Here is an 18,662-nt window from a genome sequence, read left to right on the forward strand (position 1 = left end):
GGCTGACGTCACCAGGACGGCAGGCCCCGCCCCGCCCCGCCTCCCCGCGTAGAAAAAGCAGGCGGGGAGCACCGTCTCGCGGTAGCGGCGGGATGGAGGTTCCCGAGCGGGGTCGCCGGGCCGAGGCTCCCTGGAAGAAGCTGTCTAAGGAGGTAGGCGGGTTGCAGGCGGCGGCTGGGGCTGAGCTGGGCAGCGCGGAGATTGGATGCAGTTCCAGGAACGGAGCTTCGGAGCCCGTTGACCCACCACCCCCGAGCGCGCTGGCGAGCGCCGGGCGTGCCTGCTCCGAAAGCTTTGGCGCCCCGGTCTGGTTTGCTTCTGGCCACAGGCAGCCTTTTAAGGGCAGAGAAGACCGAAGCTGTGCCGATAGCCATCCAGGGGGCCACGCTGCCGACCTCAAGCGCAGGGTCTCACCGTGCAGGCAGGTCGCAGGATGCTGGATGCAGGAAGGCAGGAAGGCTGCAGGTGTTTACTGCAGGGTGGTTGTGAGGGCTGGAAACCACACCGGCAAAGCATGTGTTGTGATCATTCAACTGTAACTTCCTAACCAGTTTCCCCCGCATGTCAGGCAGTGGTTGGTTTGTTTTGGGGGTTTTGTTAGTTTTTTTCGTTTTTTTTTTTTTTTTTTTTTTTATTCTGGCCACTGATACATCTGAGAATCTGGTTGAGTTATGGACACTAACCCCCCAAGAAATCCCATTCTCTGTCTCTGTGTCTCTGTCCCCCACACACTTGCCTACAATATCAGAGGACTCTCAGAAACCCGTTGCATTATCATTAGCATACTTAAGAACAGTGAAGACGGTGACAGCAGTCACCGTGTGTGCCAGGGATGGCTGTGAACGTCTGACAGGCACAGATTGTACAGATCTAAAGAACCCTGGCCAACAACCTCGTTCAGCTCGAGGAGGCAGTAACCCGCATTTGAATGGCTGGTTTTACTTCATTTACGTGCCTTATGACCTTTCACCTTGTGAGGCTGCTATTTTGCCCGTTATATAGATGTGGGAACTGAGACTCAGAGACTGTAAGTTGCCCAGGGTAAAAACAGCCTGTAAGTGACGGAGCATGGATGGCCCTCAACCCATCTGACTCCAGAGCCCCAGATCCTTCTGTGAAGCTACCCTGTCTTCCAGTTTCCCATTTGGGGCTTCACTCTTTCTCCTTGCCTTTGAACTTTTTCTCCAAAACCTGGTTCTTGTTACTTTCTACATGAAGTCTGAACATCTTAGCCTGATATGTGAGACCCTCCGTCTTCCGGTCCCAGCTGCCCAGCCTCACCTCTGTGATTCAGCAGTCTGGCCTATCACTATCTCCAGACCGACCTTTGACTCCCCCCTCCTGAGCCCTGTACCTTTGCTCTGGGCCCTCCTGCAGTCAGAACCGTGGCCTCTCAGAGATAAGCTCTGCCACACTTTCTCTGCGGTGACCACCCCAGCAACCTGGCCTCCTGCAGTAGGAGTGGTGCCCATGGTGGCATTAACCAGAACACATTTTATAGGACCTTATCTCCCCTTTAAGGCTGGCCACTAGTTAAAAGCATGGCCATAGCTCTAGACCGTGAATCTGAGAGCCCCTGTGATGTTGTATCTGAAATACCTAATTAATTGGTGTCGGGGGAGAGTGGAAAGTGGGATACCAGGGGCTTGAAGGAAGCTGAGGGCCTCTAAAGAGCCTGAGATATTGGGGAGGGGGCTTCTCAAGGCAGGCATTCGGAGGGGTGGGGGCACGTTGTGTGGAGAACAAAGGTCTTACGGAAACTTCTGTGTTCCATAGGAGCTGGAGAATCAGTACAGCCCCAGCAGATGGGTCATCCGACTGGGAGCCGAGGAGGCCCTGAGGACCTACTCACAGATAGGGGATGAGGGTACTGGGGGCCCTCCCCTTGGATGCTGTGGGTGGACTCTAGCATATGGCAGTGGTTCAGAATGCTGGGGGCAGGAGGAGGCTCTCGGGACAGTTCCCAAAGTCCAGGTACCATGCAAGCCTCTTTGGCTCAGGGCCAGGCATCCAGGAGCCCTCGCCACAGGTCAGCTGGAGGCAGGAAAGGCCCAATAGGCTGTGTTCCACCTCCTCTCCTGCTCGGCTGACAGTGCCCAGACCAGTAAGGCCACATGCTACAGGGGCACCAGGAAGTAGGGTGAGAAAAAGGCAGGCCTCCCACTTGGCTGAACCTGGAGTGTTGTTGATATTTATAAGAAGCAAAAAGGGCTCCTGGGTGGCTCAGTCGGTCGGGCGTCCGACTTCGGCTCAGGTCACCATCTCGCGGTTCATGAGTTCGAGCCCCGCGTCGGGCTCTGTGCCGACAGCTCGGAGCTTGAAGCCTACTTCCAATCCTGTGTCTCCCCCTCTCTCTACCCCTCCCCTGCTCACGCTCTGTGTCTCGCTGTCTCTCAATAATAAATAAACGTTAAAAAAATTTTTTTTTAATTTAAAAAGTAAAACAAAATAAAATGTTGACATTTTGTTGGCCATGGACGTTTAGCATTAATTATTAATTTTGATTTATATATACATATATATATATATATATATATATATATATATATTGCATTTAAATACTATTTATCTTTATATTGGTCAGCTTGGGCTGCCATTGCAAAATGCCATAGAACGGGTGGCTTAAATGATAGGAATCTGTTTCTCACAGTTCTGGGGGCTAAGAAGGCCCAAGAGCGAGGTGCTGGCCAGTTTGGTTCCCTGATGAGAGTTCTCCCGGCTTGCAGACAGCTGCTTTTTCCATGCTGTCCTCACATGGCAGAGAGACAGTGAGAGCTCTGGTCTGTCTTCCTCTCCTTTTAAAAGTTTTTTAAGTTTATTTATTTTGAGAGAGAGAGAAAGAGCATGCACGCACGAGCAGGGGAGGGGCAGAGAGAGAGAGAGAGAGAGAGAGAGAATCCCCAGCAGGCTCTGCACTGTCAGCACAGACAGAACCCGATGTGGGGCTCGAACCCACGAACCCTGAGATCCTGACCTGAGCCCTTAACCGACTGAGCCACCCAGGTGCCCCCTCTTTCTTCTTATTTTTTTTTAATTTCTTTTTTAATGTTTATTTTTGAGAGAAAGAGAGGGAGAGAGAGAGAGACAGAGAGTGAGTAGGAGGAATGGCAGAGAGGGAGAGAGAGACAGCATCCGAAGCAGGCTCCAGGCTCTGAGCTGTCAGCACAGAGCCCAACGCCGGGCTTCAACTCACGAACCGCGAGATGGTGACCTGAACCGAAGTCAGATGCTTCACCGACTGAGCCACCCAGGCGTCCCCTTCTTCCTCTTTTTATAAGGCCTCTAATCCTACCATAGCGCTTCACCCCATCGAAACCCAACTACCTTCCAAAGTTACCACCTGTCATACCATCACGTTACGTGGCAGTGCTTCAACATATGAGCGCTGGGGGACACAGACCTTCAGCCCAAAACGAACTTCATGACTGAAGTTTTGGTGCTGACGCCCCCATGCTGTGCCCAGAGCAAGGGCCTCACCCCTGCTCGATGAGGTTAAATAACTTAGCCAAGTCACGCAGCTCGTGACGGTAGCCACCTCCAGGAGCCGAGCTTCCAGAAAGCAGCGGGGCAGCCTGATGGGGTGAGGTGGGTCGGGCAGTGTCCGTTGAGTGTGCAATAGTCGGCCTCTCCTGGAGGTGCTCCCCAGACCTCCTCGGTGCTGCCTGCCGTCTCCGGGATTGCCTCCTCCCATGCAAGCTCACGGGGGGCGGCAAAGGCACAGGAAGGGCAAGTGATGAGAAATAGATTCCTGCTGAGCCAGAAAGCCTCTCCACAAAGGACAGAGAGAAAGAAAATGAGTTTTTATTGAATAAGGGTTAAACCGAACTGTGATGTGCACCACAGGCAAGCTGCTAAAGAGACTGTGAAACCAGAAAGAAACCTCACCCTTTTTTTTTTAAAAAAAAAAAAGCTTTTATTTGTTTATGCATTTAAGTCATCTCGACACCCAACGTGGGGCTCGAACTCACGACCCAGAGATCGAGAGTTTCACGCCCTCCCTACTGAGCCAGGCAGGCACCCCAGAAACCTCACCCTTTTATGCAGGCAGGCAGATACACCCCCACTGCATACCTGTTCTCAAGAGAAATGATACCTGTGCTGAAGCAGGTGGCCTCACAGTGCCACTTGTCCTCCTAGATCTTCCTAAGTCCACCTGGTAATGAGGGTGGCCATCTGTGCTTGCCAATTGCCTTTATCCAGAGGAAAAAGAAGCCTTCCCAACAAAGTACTTTTGTAACTTGGAGCCGGGCACCTGTAGAAGGTAGGCTCCTGTCTGACCGCAGAATCTGGGGGTAGGGGCACTGTATCTTGATGATTACATTTCAAAGTGATGACGCCCCAGGTCCTGGAGGAAAACATTCCGAGGTTGGAAAACTGGCAAGAGACTCATTTAGCTCTTCAAAATATTTACATACACTTCAAAGGGGAGAGGAAAGATTCATAAAGAGTTTCGCAAAATAACTGCTCTAAGAAAAGGGAAGGAGGAGGCTCTCTTTTCCTTTTCTGCACCAGGGAGACTTAATTTTTTTTTTTTTCTCTCTCTCTCTCATACTTTGATTTGTATTCATCCTCATAGCCATCAACCTATTAACTGGCAGGGGGGCGGTGTTCTTTTCTAACAAGTAGACAGACCACCTTTATCTGCCACAAAGACCTGGCCTCCCTCAGGCCAGGGGACTGCTCGGTGAGCAGGGGCAGAAAGCAGAGGCGAGCTGGCAGGACAGGTTTTCAGAACTATTTCCTCTCTCAGTAGTTTTAGACTTGTCTTACCGAGACTCAGTGTCGTAGACTCTGCGTCTAGAGTTCTTTCTTGTCCAGCAAGAAAGCGGGATGCAGGATTAAAATCCGAGAGACGGCTAATGCCCAAGAGAAGACAAGAGCCCCGATTCAGGGTCCTTGCTCTGTTTTTATTGGGATCAGAAGGCTTACAAACATGGTGATGGGGGTGCACGAAGAGACAATAAATCTGTGAACATTGATTCATGGGCGTGAGGGAAAGGGGGTTTTGAAGATATACGGTGTTAGGGGTTTCGGCCAATATAAAACAAAATCCTGGCGCCGGGCAGATGGTTGTTAACAGCAGACAGGAGGCGCCGTGTCTGTTTGTCTTAGGTAGCCTAGGGGATAAGACGGACCGAGTGTGCTACCTCAGGATCAGCAAGGCACCTTTCTTTTGATAATTAGCTCCTCTCTGGGCCACTTCACCGCACAGAGATCTATGGCCCTATTTACCTGTTTACCTAACTTGGTTCTTCCTTCCTGTGAAAGCAACTTTCTGCTATAGTACTAAATTGGGGGGTCTGCCCTGAATACCTAATCTTATTTACCGCATATACCTTTGTATTGGGGCCTTTGCCCCACCCTCTCTCTATTTATTTACCTCATCTTGTTTACCCAGACTTGGGTGTGAGCATCCTATGGCTTTGCAATTCTTTATGCCTTGTTAACCCATCAGTGCAGGCTCAGGGAATTCCTAAGCTTATTCCCCACCTCTTAGTACCAATACATTGTACACGAAATGAGGGAGGGATACATGGATGGATAGATGGATGGATGAATAAGGTAGGTAGGTGGGTAGGTTGGTAGATAGGCAGATACTGAACTGCCTTCTGGGCGCCCTACCTCTGCCAGCTTCCGGCAGGTCCTAGTCCACGCCCCTCTCCAGGAGAACCAATCACCAGTGACGTGGGTGGAGCCTCGTGTCCGCCAGCCTCTACCAGGGATCCCCACCCCACTACCTTCGCAGGCTCCCCGCTTGGGCTTTTCCCTCTCCACCGGAAAAGTGAAAGGAGAAAAACAAAGGCACAAAAGATACAAGCCCCAATTTTGTCGGACTGTGCTACAGTACATATAAAATTGGCCATTCTAACCATTTTAAAGCGTACAATTCGGTAGCGTTTAGAACCTTCAAGATTTGTGCAGCCATCATCAGTACCTTGTTCCAAATATCATTTTCGTTGCCTCAGAAGGAGCCCTACCATCAGTCACTCCCCATTTCCCCCCCTCGCCGTCGCTGTCTATGGATTTACCTATTCTGGACACCCGGTCGGAATGGAATCCTACATGTATGTGTGGCCTTTTGTGGCTGGCTTCTTGGCATAATGTTCTGGAGCTCCATCCACGGTATATAATGCCGATCACTACTTCACGCCTTCATCGTATGGACCTACCACGTCATGTTTAATCACTGACAGACATTTGGGCTGTCCGCCTTTTGACAACTGTGAATAGGGCTGCTGTGAACCATCCGTGTACACGTTTTCGTTTGAAAGCTCTTGATTTCTTATTACTAAGTCCAGTAGACAAAGCCGTTCGACACAATTGCGTACATTCCAAATGCTTACTTTCACTTTGTGTATTCAGCTCAGCATAGACCAGTAGCAAACAGGGTAGGGCTCCCAGTGTCCCCAGATCGCAGGCCAAGCAGCCCTGCTCTGTGCCACCTTGGCTATTTTTAGGTAACCGTTGTTTTCTTATTGCGAAAGGAGCATATGCTTACTCGAATAGATTTACAAAATAAAATCATCAATAATTCCACCACCCATCGTTAACCAGAGGGTGACTGATGGGACCCTGCCATTTTTTTAAAGTGCTGCCACAGCCTGGTGGAATAAGGTCTTCAGCCTTTCTGGGACCGTGTGGTCCCCCTGCTGTATCTTGCATAAGTCCCTAAGGACTCTGGTCTCCCCTTCCTCTAATTCCCCTGACATGTGCTCTGGATGGGTCCCTGGGCCTGGGGTTTCTGTCTGTAAGAGTTTGGATACTTTCAGTTGCAAATAATAGAAACTCAGTTTCTTCAGTATCAAACAGAGGACGTTTTAATGAGGTCTATTCATTGACGTCCTCCCGTGTTCCTGCCCTGGGGTCCGGAGACTGGAGGGCTGGTGGTGTTCACCCTCGGTGGGGAGGCTGTGAGTCACCTCGTTCTCTGCCCCTGCACCCAGCTGCCCATCACCAGCCGCGGGGTCCACTCCTGGAGAGAAACAGTTCCTCTCTTTCTCAGGGTCAGCTGAGCTTTTTAATAGCTGAGGGAGACACGTCCATGATAGTGCATATCTACAGCTGTGTGGTTTGAATCACTCTTCAACTCAGAACATAAATTTCATAGTCTTTTCTTAGTTCTGGCACAAAATGAATCTGGCTGGTCCATGTGTACTTTAAGAACTCTTGAGAAGGGGCGCCTGGGTGGCTCAGTCGGTTAAGCCTCTAACTCTCGGTTTCAGCTCAGGTCATGATTTCACAGTTCATGAGATCGAGCCCCACGTCAGCCTCTGTGCTGACAATGCAGAACTTGCTTGGGATTGTCTCTGCTCCTCCCCTGCTCGCTTGCGTGCTCTCTCAAATAAATAAATAAACTTTTTTTAAAAAATGAGAAATGAATAGACCTCCTAATGCAGAAATTCCACTGCTGAGAGTGCTTCCTTCAGACCCCCACACACAGTGGTGACGTGTGCGCGGGGCTGATCACGGCAGGGTTACTTGTGCTAACCCAGCCCAAATGCCTCCAGCAGAGGACTCCTTCCTCAGGTGCCGATCCGTTCAATATTTACTGGGTGCCTGACATGTACTGGTCACTCATTTTGTGCACGGAATACATCAGTGAGCAAAACACACAAACCCCTGCCCGTGTATCAATGTGAATCTTTTTCTCTTTCTTCTTATTTTATTATTTAAAAATAAATGTTTGGGGGGCGCCTGGGTGGCTCGGTCGGTTAAGCGTCCGACTTCGGCTGGGGTCATGATCTCACGGTCTGTGAGTTCGAGCCTCGCGTCGGGCTCTCTGCTGACAGCTCAGAGCCTGGAGCCTGTTTCAGATTCTGTGTCTCCCTCTCTCTCTGCCCCTCCCCTGTTCATGCTCTGTCTCTTTCTGTCTCAAAAATAAATAAACGTTAAAAAAATAAATTAATTAATTAATAATTTTTTTTTAACTTTTATTTATTTATTTTGGAAGAGAGAGAAAGCTCGTGCTCGTACGCACAAGCAGGGGAGGGGCAGAGAGGAGAGACAGAATCCCAAACCGGCTCCTGGCCATCAGTGCAGAGTCTGGTGCAGGGCTCACACTCACAAATTGTGAGAGTTGTTTTTTTTTTTTGAGCAGCAGGCAAAGGTTTACTAGAGTATAAGATCAGAAAGCAAGAGGAGTATGAAAGCTCTCTTTACAGAGAGGGGGGCATTCAAAAGTGAATGCCCCACAAGTTGTGAGATCATGACCTGAGCTGAGATCAAGAGTCGGAGGCTTAACCGACTGCGCCCCCCTGGTGCCCCCCTTCTTACTGTATTATTGAAATACAGTCGACTTACAAGGTATATTAATTTCAGGTGTATAACGCAATGATTCAACAGTTCTCTACGTGACTCTGTGCTCATCATGAGAAGTGGAGTCACCATCTGTCACTTTCCACGTTATCACAGTGGTATTGCCTGTATTCTCTGCTTTCACTGTGATTTTTTTTTTTTTTTTTGGAGAGACAGAGATGGAGTGCAAGTGGGGGAGGGGCAGAGAGCGAGGGAGACACAGAATCGGAAGGCGGCACCAGGCTCTGAGCCGTCAGCTCTAACTCGTGAATCGAGAGATCATGACCTGGGTCGAAGTGAGACGCTTCACTGACGGAGCCACCCAGGTGCCCTGGTCGTGACTCTTAACGGGGCAGGGGAAGAGGACAAAGTAAATGCCGTAGTCCGTTAGAAGGGACAAGCGCTCTGGCAGTATGGAGCAGGCGAGGCGGGTGCTGGGCGGGGGGTGTTAGGGTGGCCAGGGTCGACCCCTAGAGGAAGGTGTGCTGGGCAGGGTTGATTTTGTAGAGCCCCAGGGCTTTTGGGGGTGGTGTGCCAGATGCTGCGGACTGAATCTTTGTGCCCTCCCCAGATTCACATGCTGAAGCCTTAACCCTTAGGGTGGCTGTATTTGGAGTGATTAGGTAAATTGAGGTCATAAGCGTGGGGTCCTGACCTGGCTGGATTCTTAGAAGAGACACCCGAGGGCTTGCCTCCCTAGAGACGCCAAGAGCCCCACAGCCCCACCCAGAAGAGGCGTGTATGCACCCAGTGAGGAGGTGGCCACCTGCCACCCAAGGGGAGGGCCGTCCCCAGACACAAGCCCCTTTGGCGCCTGGATCTAGGCCTTCCGGGACCCAGAACTGTGAAAAGTAAATGTAGGTTAAGCCTCCGCACCCTGAGGTATTTGGTCACAGCAGTGGGAGGCAACTCGCACAGGAGCCCTGGATGGACTTGAACCTGAGAGGGAAAGGTGTGCCCAGGACTGGCTCACACCTGTGGCCGGAGGGCATTTGGCGGAAGAAGTAGGCAAGCAGTGAGGGCCGCCCGTTGCTTCCAGCGGAGAAGGGGAGGGACATCCAACAAGGTAGTCGCAGGGGAGGCGGGAGGAGACGCACGGAGAGGATTTCCTGATGATGGGATGTGGTTTGTTGGGCCTGCGCAACTGGCATGACTGGGTAGCATGCAACCCTCAGATGGAATATAAGAGCGGAGGAAGGTCTATAAAGAAGGGAAGAACAAGGAAGCTGTGTACAGATGGGGAAAACTCTCCAAGAAACACTACGCGAAGTGGGCAGGGCAGACACGTATTTTATATGCTGCCCTTTGGACGAAAGGTTGAGAGGGTCTATATCCGTGTTAGTAACGGAGGTCACCTGGGCAAGGGGCCGGGAAAGCAGGCAGGTGAGAGGCGGTGAGGGAACGTCTCACTGGAAAGCCTTTTTTTTTTTTTTTAAACGTGTATTTATTGGGAGAGGTGGGGGAGGGGCAGAGAGAGAGGGAGAGAAAGAGAATCCCAGACAGACTCTGCGTTGTCAGGGCAGACATGGAGTTCAATCTCAGAACCATGAGATCATGACCTGAGCTGAAATCAAGAGTTGGACGCTTAACCGGCTGAGCCACCCAGGCACCCGTAGGAAGCCGTGTGTGTGTGTGTGTGTGTGTGTGTGTGTGTGTGTGTGTGTGTGTGAACCATACAAACATATTGTGTCTCCATAAGAAAAATTAACGACAGGGGCGCCTGGGTGGCTCAGTCGATTGAGCGTCCAACGTTGCTGCTCAGGTCATGATCTCGCGGTTCGTGAGTTCGAGCCCCGCGTCGGGCTCTGGGCTGACAGCTCGGGGCCTGGAGCCTGCTTCGGATTCTGTGTCTCCCTCTCTGCTCCTCCCCCTGCTCACACACTCTCTCTCCCTCAGAAATAAATAAACATTAAAAAAATTATCTAATTAATAATAGATCCATTCCGTTAAGCAAGTCCTTCAGAGTGAGCTGTGTCCAGTGTGGCCGGCACAGGGGGAGCCTGTTTTGTTCTGTTCGTTAGACACTTGCAGGAGTCACACATCAGGCTCTCTGAGCAGCTGGTCGCTTTGGGAGATGGGAAGTCTCCCCCTGCCGCTGCCCAGCACCAGAGAGGGAGCAGGGACACACAGCAAGCCACATCTCTCTCCTCTAAGAAGCCTTGTCTCCTCCTTTCACTCTCAGGACAGGGGCGTCAGTAGACAAGGTCTAACAGCAAAACTGGTTTTACAGCCACTTGGCCTGTTCTGCAGAGGCAGCCTCGTCTCTGGTTTTGGCATGGGGGGAAACTTGGCATCTCCCATCATTTTTGTTTCTGTTGGCCTTGAGCGGTCTCTCTGAATGGAGACGGCCTATTTTACCAGTGAGTTTAGGCCTAAACATACTTTATACAAACTATCTTTTCCTACTGGGTTTGTCCCTTCTAGAGTTGCAGAATCATCCAGCCAAGAGGTGCCCTGGTTTCCTTTTGGGCCCGCCTCTATGGACCCCAAGGTTGGGGACCTGGGCACCTCCAGGGACACGGATCCCAAGTTCATGTCTCACTGCCCCAATGTTCAGTATCAGAAAGATCACACTGATCAGGCTCTATTGTATTTATGTAAACTGTTTTGCAATTAATCTCCACACCCAACATGGGGCTCAAACTCACAACCCCGAGATCCAGAGTCACATGCTCTACTGACTGAGACAGCCAGGCACCCCTCCTTTTTGATTAGTACATGTTGGGTCCTATTTATGCAATCTTTGTCTATCCCAAGATCATGAAGATCTCCTGTTTTCTTTTCCGAGAGCTTTGTTGCCTTCTCTTTCATGTTTGGATAGTCCTTCAGGAACTGATCTGATGTGGTGTGAGGTAAGGATCAAGAAACTTTTTTTTTTTAACGTTTATTTTTGAGAGAGAGAGAGAGAAAGAGAGAGCACAGCAGGGGAAGGGCAGAGAGAGGGGGGGACAGAGGATCCGAAGCAGGCTCTGTGCTGACAGCAGACAGCCCAATGCGGGGCTTGAGCTCACAAACGTCAAGATCATGACCTGGGCCGAAGTTGGACGCTTAACCGACTGAGACACCCAGGTGCCCTAACAAACTATTTTGTTTTCATTTGGATATTCATTTGACCCAGCACTGCTTATTGAAATATTTATTTATCACACACTTTTCTTTTTCTTTCTTTTCCACACAACTTTCTTTGAATTGTTTACTACGTATCAGATCCTGGGTGTCCAGAGGTGGGCAAAGCCAAGCCCTTGTCTGGACAGTGAGGGCAACAGACAGTAAACAAGGTAAAAAATATATCAAGGATGATGAATGCCGGGCTGCACGATAACGCAGAGAAAGGGGATATACCGTACTGTATTTAAGCAGCCTTCTGTTACAGGCAGTATTTTGCCGTTACACATAGCATTACTGTGGGCATCTTTAAAACAAGTCCTTGGGAATGTTTCTGATTATTTCCTTATAAAAATTACGTGCATAAGGACTCATGCATCAAGGAGTATGATCTTCTCGGGCTTTGATACGTATCGTTATTTATTTGAAGTGAGTTTATATCTTGCTTCCCTGGAAGATTGATTTTCCAAAGACTTGGAAAAGTTTATACTTCCTGGACCGTGAAACGGAGTACAACGCACGAAGCGAGCGCGTAAGAAAGTGGTGGTAAAAGGTGACCTTCAGAACCACAGCTCACTTACAGACAGATGTCAGCGCATAGTATTGGTCGCACTTGGGTGGGACAGTCTGGTCTCTTTGCAACTACACCCCCAGGGGAGGCTCCAGAACCCGGCACAGTTGATCATGAGGACTTGGGTGGGGGGGAGGGGCATCTTTCACGGAGTTCTGAAAAGTGGGGCTGATCGGCCGACCCAAAGGGGCTTTCAGCAGAAAGGTTTCTACCTTCGGTAAAATGGAAAACTGCTGCAGGTCAGCAGGTCGTGCTAATAGTGACCCGTCCACTTCTCGAGACAGCTACTAAGAGGGCCCGAGCCACCAGGAGGAACCTGCTGCATGTCCCCTACGGAGACGGCGAGGGGGAGAACCTGGACATCTACTTTCCCGAGCAAGTGTCTGAAGGTAGGCGAATGGGCGGGTAGTCCCGCAGCAGGGCTCAGCTGGGCACCCGGCTCAGCCCCCCACGCCCTGTGTCTGTCTTACAGCCTCGCCTTTCTGTGTGTTCTTCCATGGCGGGTACTGGCAGAGCGGAAGGTGAGTCGGGAGCTTGGATGAACAGGGAGAAAGGGACATCCGCCCTTCCCTGGTGTAGGAGATCGTGCGAGCTGCTGCTTCAAACTCCGTGTCTGACCACAGCAGTGTGTTCTCTCACAGCTCCGGAGGCCAGAAGTCTGAGATAAAGGTGTGGGCAGGGCCCTGCTCCCTCCAGAGGCGCCGGGGGGGAGAACCCACTCCTGCGTCTTCCAGCGGCTGGGGGCTCTGGGTTTTCGTTGGCTGTGGCCGCATCACCCCCGTCTCTGCGTCCATCCTCACGGGGCCTCCTCTGTGTCCGTGTCTCAGATCATCCCCCGCCCTTCTCTTATAGTGTCACCAGTCATGGGATTTATGCCCACCCTGAATCAGGGATGATCTCACCTCGGGATCCTTAACTACACCTCCGTCTCTCTTTCTGCAGTAAAGATACATCAGCCTTCATGGTCAACCCACTGACAGCACAGGGAGTGGCCGTGGTGATAGTGGCTTATGACATAGCCCCCAAAGGTAAGGACGACGGTCTCACCGGTTTGAAGCCTGGTGGGCTTTGGAGGGGAGAGAGCCCCTGACGGATCCTGCCCCGACTCGTGTTCTCTGTGCAGGTACCCTGGACCAGATGGTACACCAAGCGACCCGGAGCATCGTGTATATCCAGAAGCAGTATCCACGCAACGAGTAGGTATCACTGCAGATTTCCCTTTGGCCAGACGATGTGGGAGGACCGTGGATTCAGCCCCCGGGATGCAGCCCAGCTGCTCCCTCTGGCCTGTGGAGCAGAAGGCGAACCGGGACTCCTCGATACCGACCTGATGCACTCGGGCCACCGAGTGCAAATCCGGCTCTCTCTCCTCTGACCCAACCCAGGGGGATTTACCTGTGCGGACACTCAGCTGGGGCCCACCTGGCCGCCATGATGCTCCTGGCCGACTGGACCAAGCATGCAGTCGCACCCAACCTCAGAGGTTTCCCTGGGACTGCGGGCTGGCCGGGCAGCCTTCTCCCTCCCCAGATGGGCCCGAGGGCCGCACCAGCTGCACAAAATCCCAACAGCCATGACGTGCTTGAGCTGGGGGCTTGGAGCCCTGTGACATGGGCTCGTCTTTGCTTCTTCTCTACCCCTACCCTGGTCTCGCCCCTTTGGGCCTGGACGCTGGGCTGGCCCCATATTGCCCCACTGGGTGCCTACAGGAAGACTGGTATGGGTGGGGTGTTGGCCCCGCCTAGAGCCTGGCCCTCTGACGGCTCTTCACCTTTACAGGCTTTTTCCTGGTAAGTGGGATCTATGACCTAGAGCCCATCGTGTTCACCTCTCAGAACGGCCCTCTCCTCATGACCCTGTGAGTCACTTGCCCCCTCCTTCCCCAGCTGAGCTTGAACCTACCAGGCGGGCCAGGGGTGACGCACGGGCTTTTCTCCATCCTGACCCATGCCTGCCCCCCCCCCCCCCCCCCCCCCCCCGCATCAGGGAGGATGCTCGGAGGAATGGTCCACAGCAGCTCCTGGAGGCCGCCCTGACGCAGCCCGTGGATCCCGCCTGCCACGTGCTGGTGATCGTGGGCCAACACGACTCCCCCGAATTCTCCCGACAGTCCAGGGAATTTTATCAGGTACCCCCAGCACCCCGCTTCTGGCCAGAGGTTGAGGGTCATGCGCTGTCATTACCTTCCCCTTTATTTCACCCAAAGGGACCCCAAGACCATCAGCCATTTATTCAACAAATACCGAGCGCGCACCTGCTCCGGGTCAGGCAGGGCCCTGCTGCCTCACGCCCCTGCTTGGCCCTTTTCTCTACCCAGACACTGTGCAGAGGAGGATGGAACGCCTCGTTTGAAGAACTCCACGATGTGGATCACTTTGAAATCATCTGGAAGCTAACCCAGGACGACTACGTGCTCACCCAGGTGGGGCACATCCCTTCACTGTGGAGGGCATGGGTCCTGCCTTAGCAGGACATACAGACAGGAGGGTAGGTGGGGAGCACAGAGGAGTCACTTCATTAGTTCCTTGGCCTCTGGGAGGCTGGAGACCCTATGGTAGGACTTGAGTCCCCCCCCCCCCCCCCCCCCGCCCCCGGCTTCCTAGACTTCACCTCTCTTTGAAAGAGCCCCAGAGTCTGTGCCTGGGCACACAGGTGGGAGTTGCACAGGGCTTGGTGCCGAGGCGGAGAGGCATTGATCTGGGCCAAGGAAAGTGTTAGCCGGTGTTAAGCATAAGGCAGAGCCAACTCCATACAGGACAAGATGGGCGGATTTGGTTCAGAAATGTTGATTACAACTTAAACGTGGAGAATCCTTTTGAAAATCAAACATTACAATTTTAACGTGGAGAATTCTTTTACAAGTCAAAGAATAAGCTGGGGAGAGTATTTGCCGCAGGCCTGGCAGATACAGAGTTGCCACTTCTCTTCTCTTCTTTTTCTTTTTCTCCGCGCCCCCCCACCCCCAACGGGAAAGTGGTTCTTCAGAACTTCAATTTTAATCAGCTGCCACCTCAGTAAGGCTTTGATAGCATTCAGTGTTTTTTTTTTTAATTTTTAAAAAATATTTATTTTTGAACGAGAGAGAGAGACACACACACACAGAGCAGGGGCGGGGCAGGGAGAGAGGGAGACACAGAATCCGAAGCAGGTTCCGGGCTCCGAGCTGTCAGCACAGAGCCCGACACGGGGCTCGAACCCACGAACTGTTGAGATCATGACCTGGGCCGAAGTCGGATGCTTAACTGACTGAGCCACCCAGGCACCCCTATAGCATTCAGTTTAATTCTTACATAATTAATATTCTTACTGTATAAAGAGTACTTTCGAATCAATAAGAACTGTTTTAATTTCTATTTAGAAACAGACATAAATAGCAAAAATGGATAAAGAATAAGGGATGGTTTAAGAAAAAATATAAATGACCAATAAACATGGGGGGAAGATTATACCAGGGATATTAGAAATGTCACTTAAAATGACAGTCCTTTCCCACCTGTCATTGAAAATGTTCTCATAAGGGGCGCCTGGGTACAGTTAGTTAAGCACCCGACTCTTGATTTTGGCTCAGGTCATGATCTCGTGGTTTCATAGGTTCAGCCCCATGTCAGGCTCTGTACTGGCAGCACAGAGCCTGCTTGGGATTCTCTCTCTCTCTCTCTCTCTCCCTCTCCCTCTCCCTCTCCCTCTCCCTCTCCCTCTCCCTCTCCCTCTCCCTCTCTCTGCCCCCACCCCCAACACACTGTCTCTGTCTCTCTCAAAATAAATAAACAAATGTCTAAAAAATTAAAAAATAGAAAAAAAGGAAGAGAAAATGTTCTAATGATAATTATGCCCAGCACTGCCGGAGAGATGGTGGAGGGGGTCCTCTCCAGTTCTGCCGGGGGGCGCACAGCCTGGCAATATGGATCCAAACCCACTAGCCCAGTAATTCTGCTGCTTGGAATTTCTCTTCCAGATAATCAAAGAAATACACAGAGATAGCCCCTGCAACTGTATGAATATTCAAAACTGGGAAACAACCTAAATGTCCCAATGAGGTTACATTATGACATAATCAGGTAATGGAACACAGTTTGTGAAAATTAGTGAGGATACATCAAATTGATTCAGATGTGAAAGCAAAAAACACAAGAAACTGATCCAGTATATCCCCAATTCAATGATACATAGACAGCTAGACCCTTGGAGGCATATGTATGCATACGAAAAACTCAATTGTCAGTAGTATCACACAGTGCATTTTAAAAATTCATTTCCAAAAAAAAAAAAAAAATTCATTTCCAGGGGCGCCTGGGTGGCTCAGTCGGTGAAGCGTCCGACTTCAGCTCAGATCATGATCTCATGGTTCATGAGTTCCAGCCCTGTGTCAGGCTCTATGCTGACGGCTTGGAGCCTGGAACCTGCTTCCGATTCTGTCTCCTTCTCTCTCTGCCCCTCCCCCACTCACACTCTGTCTCTCTCTCAAAAATAAACAGTAAAAAAAAAAATGCAATTCCACATTTGCTAACATGAGCACGTATTACTTAAAAAAATGTGTTTTTTATTTTTTTTGAGACAGCACCAGTGGGGGAGGGGCAGAGAGATTGGGAGACAGAGAATCCATGCGGGGCTCGAACTCATGAACCGTGAGATCATGACCTGAACTGAAATCAAGAGTCAGACACTTAACCGACTGAGCCACCCAGGCGCCCCTGCGTTAGGTTTTCAACTGGGGGAAAACAAATGCTCATGAGTGACATGAAAACTTTATTTATGAATGCTGACACTTGAATCTTACATAATTTTTACACGTTGTGAAATAATATTGTTTCGGTCTTTTCTCGACCATTTAAAAGAGTGAAGCCATTCTTAGCTCATGGGTCGTACAAAACCGCATGTCGAGCTGGAGGTAAATCTACGTATGGTCGAGAGCTTCTTTCGAACCCTTCAAAGGAAGGATGGGACTGGGCTGTCATTTTAAGTGGCATTTCTATCATCAGTAATGCAGCCTGTTTCTTTCTTTCATCAGATTCCCCCTGAGAGAGCCTTGCAAGCGCCTCTCCAATCCTGAGGCTTTTGTGTCTTTTCTTATCGCTGCAGATGATTTTGAGAACAATCCTCCAGGAGCCCTGACGGCATTGGACCCCCACCAGCGGGCACCCCGATGGTGAAGCTCCCCCCCCAGACCCCGCGGGCTTCCCCTTCCTGCCAACCTGGCCTCTCCCCACGCCCAGGAGCGCCTCCATTTTCTCTGAACACCACTAAAAATCTCCACGGCCTTTTGCTGGTCTGGATACATCAGATCGATTCAGATGTGAAAGCTGAATGTAGCATGTAATCTGAAACACTAAAATATTCAAAAAGCTTCCACGACGCAGGCACACGAGAATGACATTATAGGAGTGACTTGAACTTATTATTCCAGATCGTCAAAGGAAATGAGTCACAAAGTGTGGGACTTCGTTTAACGTTTGCAACAAATTCCTTGCGGGACATCCCACGGCTGCTGGCAGGAAAACCAGGCTGTCTCCACACCTAGGTCAAGAATTGCGCCCCCTAGGTTATGCCCTGTCAAAGCAAAATGCCTTAAACTAAGCAAAAGACAGAACAAAAATGTGTCCGCCACCTCTATGATCCTGTTTTCACTTAAGAAGGATGCATAGACCTCTATGTGGGCACGTGACATACGATACACAGATATCTATAGATCTAGAAAAAAGACCAGCAGGATATACACAGGGTAACAGCAGTAAACAAAGCGAGACCGTGGGAAATTTTAATTTCTTCCTCTCATCTAATATAAATGATTGTATTACTATAAACAATTGAATATAAAAGTTATACTAAATAGACTGTGGACTGGATAACTATTTTCATGGCTTGTGAAAAATGGGGTAGGGACGCCTGGGTGGCTCGGTCGGTTAAGCGCCTGACTCCGGCTCAGGTCGTGATCTCACAGGTCGTGAGTTCGAGCCCCGCGTGGGGCTCTGTGCTGACAGCTCAGAGCCTGGAGCCTGCTTCGGATCCTGTGTCTCCCTCTCTCTCTGCCCCTCCCCTGCTCATTCTCTCTCTCTCAAAAATAAACATTTAAAACTAAATAAATTTAAAAACTGGCAGGGCACCTGGGTGCCTCAGTCGGTTAAGCATCTGACTCGATTTTGGCTTAGGTCATGATCTCCTGGTTTGTGATTTCAAGCCCGGAGATGGGCTCTGTGCTGACAGGATGGAGCCTGCTTGGGATTCTGTCTCTCTCCCCTTCTCTCTGACCTTCCCCTGTTCTCTCTCTCTCACACACAATAAATAAATATTTTAAAAAATTTTAAATGATACAGGGGCGCCTGGGTGGCTCAGTCGGTTAGGCGGCCGACTTCGGCTAAGGTCATTATCTCGTGGTTCGTGAGTTCGAGCCCCGCGTCGGGCTCTGTGCCGGCAGCTCAGAGCCTGGAGCCTGTTTCAGATTCTGTGTCTCCCTCTCTCTGCCCCTCCCCCGTTCATGCTCTGTCTCTGTCTCAAAAATAAATAAACATTAAAAAAAAAATTTAAAAAAAAATTTAAATGATACAGTAAAAAGTTTCCCGGGGTACCCGCCTGGCTCAGTCGATAGAGCATGGTAGAATATACGACTCTTGATCTCAGGGTCATGAGTTCAGGCCCCATGTTGGGCTTGGAGCCTACTTAAATTTTTAAAAAAGAAAAAGTTTCCAAGAAGTTG

At 50.5% G+C, this 18,662-nt stretch overlaps 1 protein-coding gene across 3 annotated transcripts; it reads left to right on the forward strand.

Annotated features, from left to right (window-relative positions):
- Window positions 1–68: 68 nt before the first annotated feature.
- On the forward strand, window positions 69–17,802 carry AFMID (arylformamidase). 3 transcript variants are annotated; one of them, XM_042915905.1, is made up of 11 exons: window positions 69–152; window positions 1,777–1,867; window positions 12,211–12,360; window positions 12,444–12,492; window positions 12,914–12,999; window positions 13,095–13,167; window positions 13,357–13,454; window positions 13,751–13,829; window positions 13,958–14,099; window positions 14,289–14,393; window positions 17,051–17,802. In XM_042915905.1, exons 1-11 carry the CDS (start codon window positions 93–95, stop codon window positions 17,081–17,083), a joined length of 966 nt encoding a protein of 321 aa, XP_042771839.1. In that variant the 5' UTR covers window positions 69–92; the 3' UTR covers window positions 17,084–17,802. The 3 variants fall into 3 exon arrangements, with proteins under 3 accessions (XP_042771839.1, XP_042771842.1, XP_042771840.1); XM_042915908.1 differs by lacking the exon at window positions 1,777–1,867 and having other exon boundaries at window positions 12,252–12,360; XM_042915906.1 differs by lacking the exon at window positions 17,051–17,802 and having other exon boundaries at window positions 12,256–12,360; window positions 14,289–14,438.
- Window positions 17,803–18,662: the final 860 nt, after the last annotated feature.

The sequence above is a fragment of the Panthera leo genome, chromosome E1 (genome assembly GCF_018350215.1).
Source record: "Panthera leo isolate Ple1 chromosome E1, P.leo_Ple1_pat1.1, whole genome shotgun sequence".
Lineage (NCBI taxonomy): Eukaryota > Metazoa > Chordata > Mammalia > Carnivora > Felidae > Panthera > Panthera leo.

Coding starts and splice junctions, on each gene's coding strand:
- AFMID (XM_042915905.1), top strand. CDS start 93: ATGGAGGTTCCCGAGCGGGGTCGCCGGGCCGAGGCTCCCTGGAAGAAG. Junction 13,168..13,356: donor AAGCAGTATCCACGCAACGA/GTAGGTATCACT, acceptor GACCCAACCCAG/GGGGATTTACCTGTGCGGAC. Junction 13,455..13,750: donor AGTCGCACCCAACCTCAGAG/GTTTCCCTGGGA, acceptor TCACCTTTACAG/GCTTTTTCCTGGTAAGTGGG.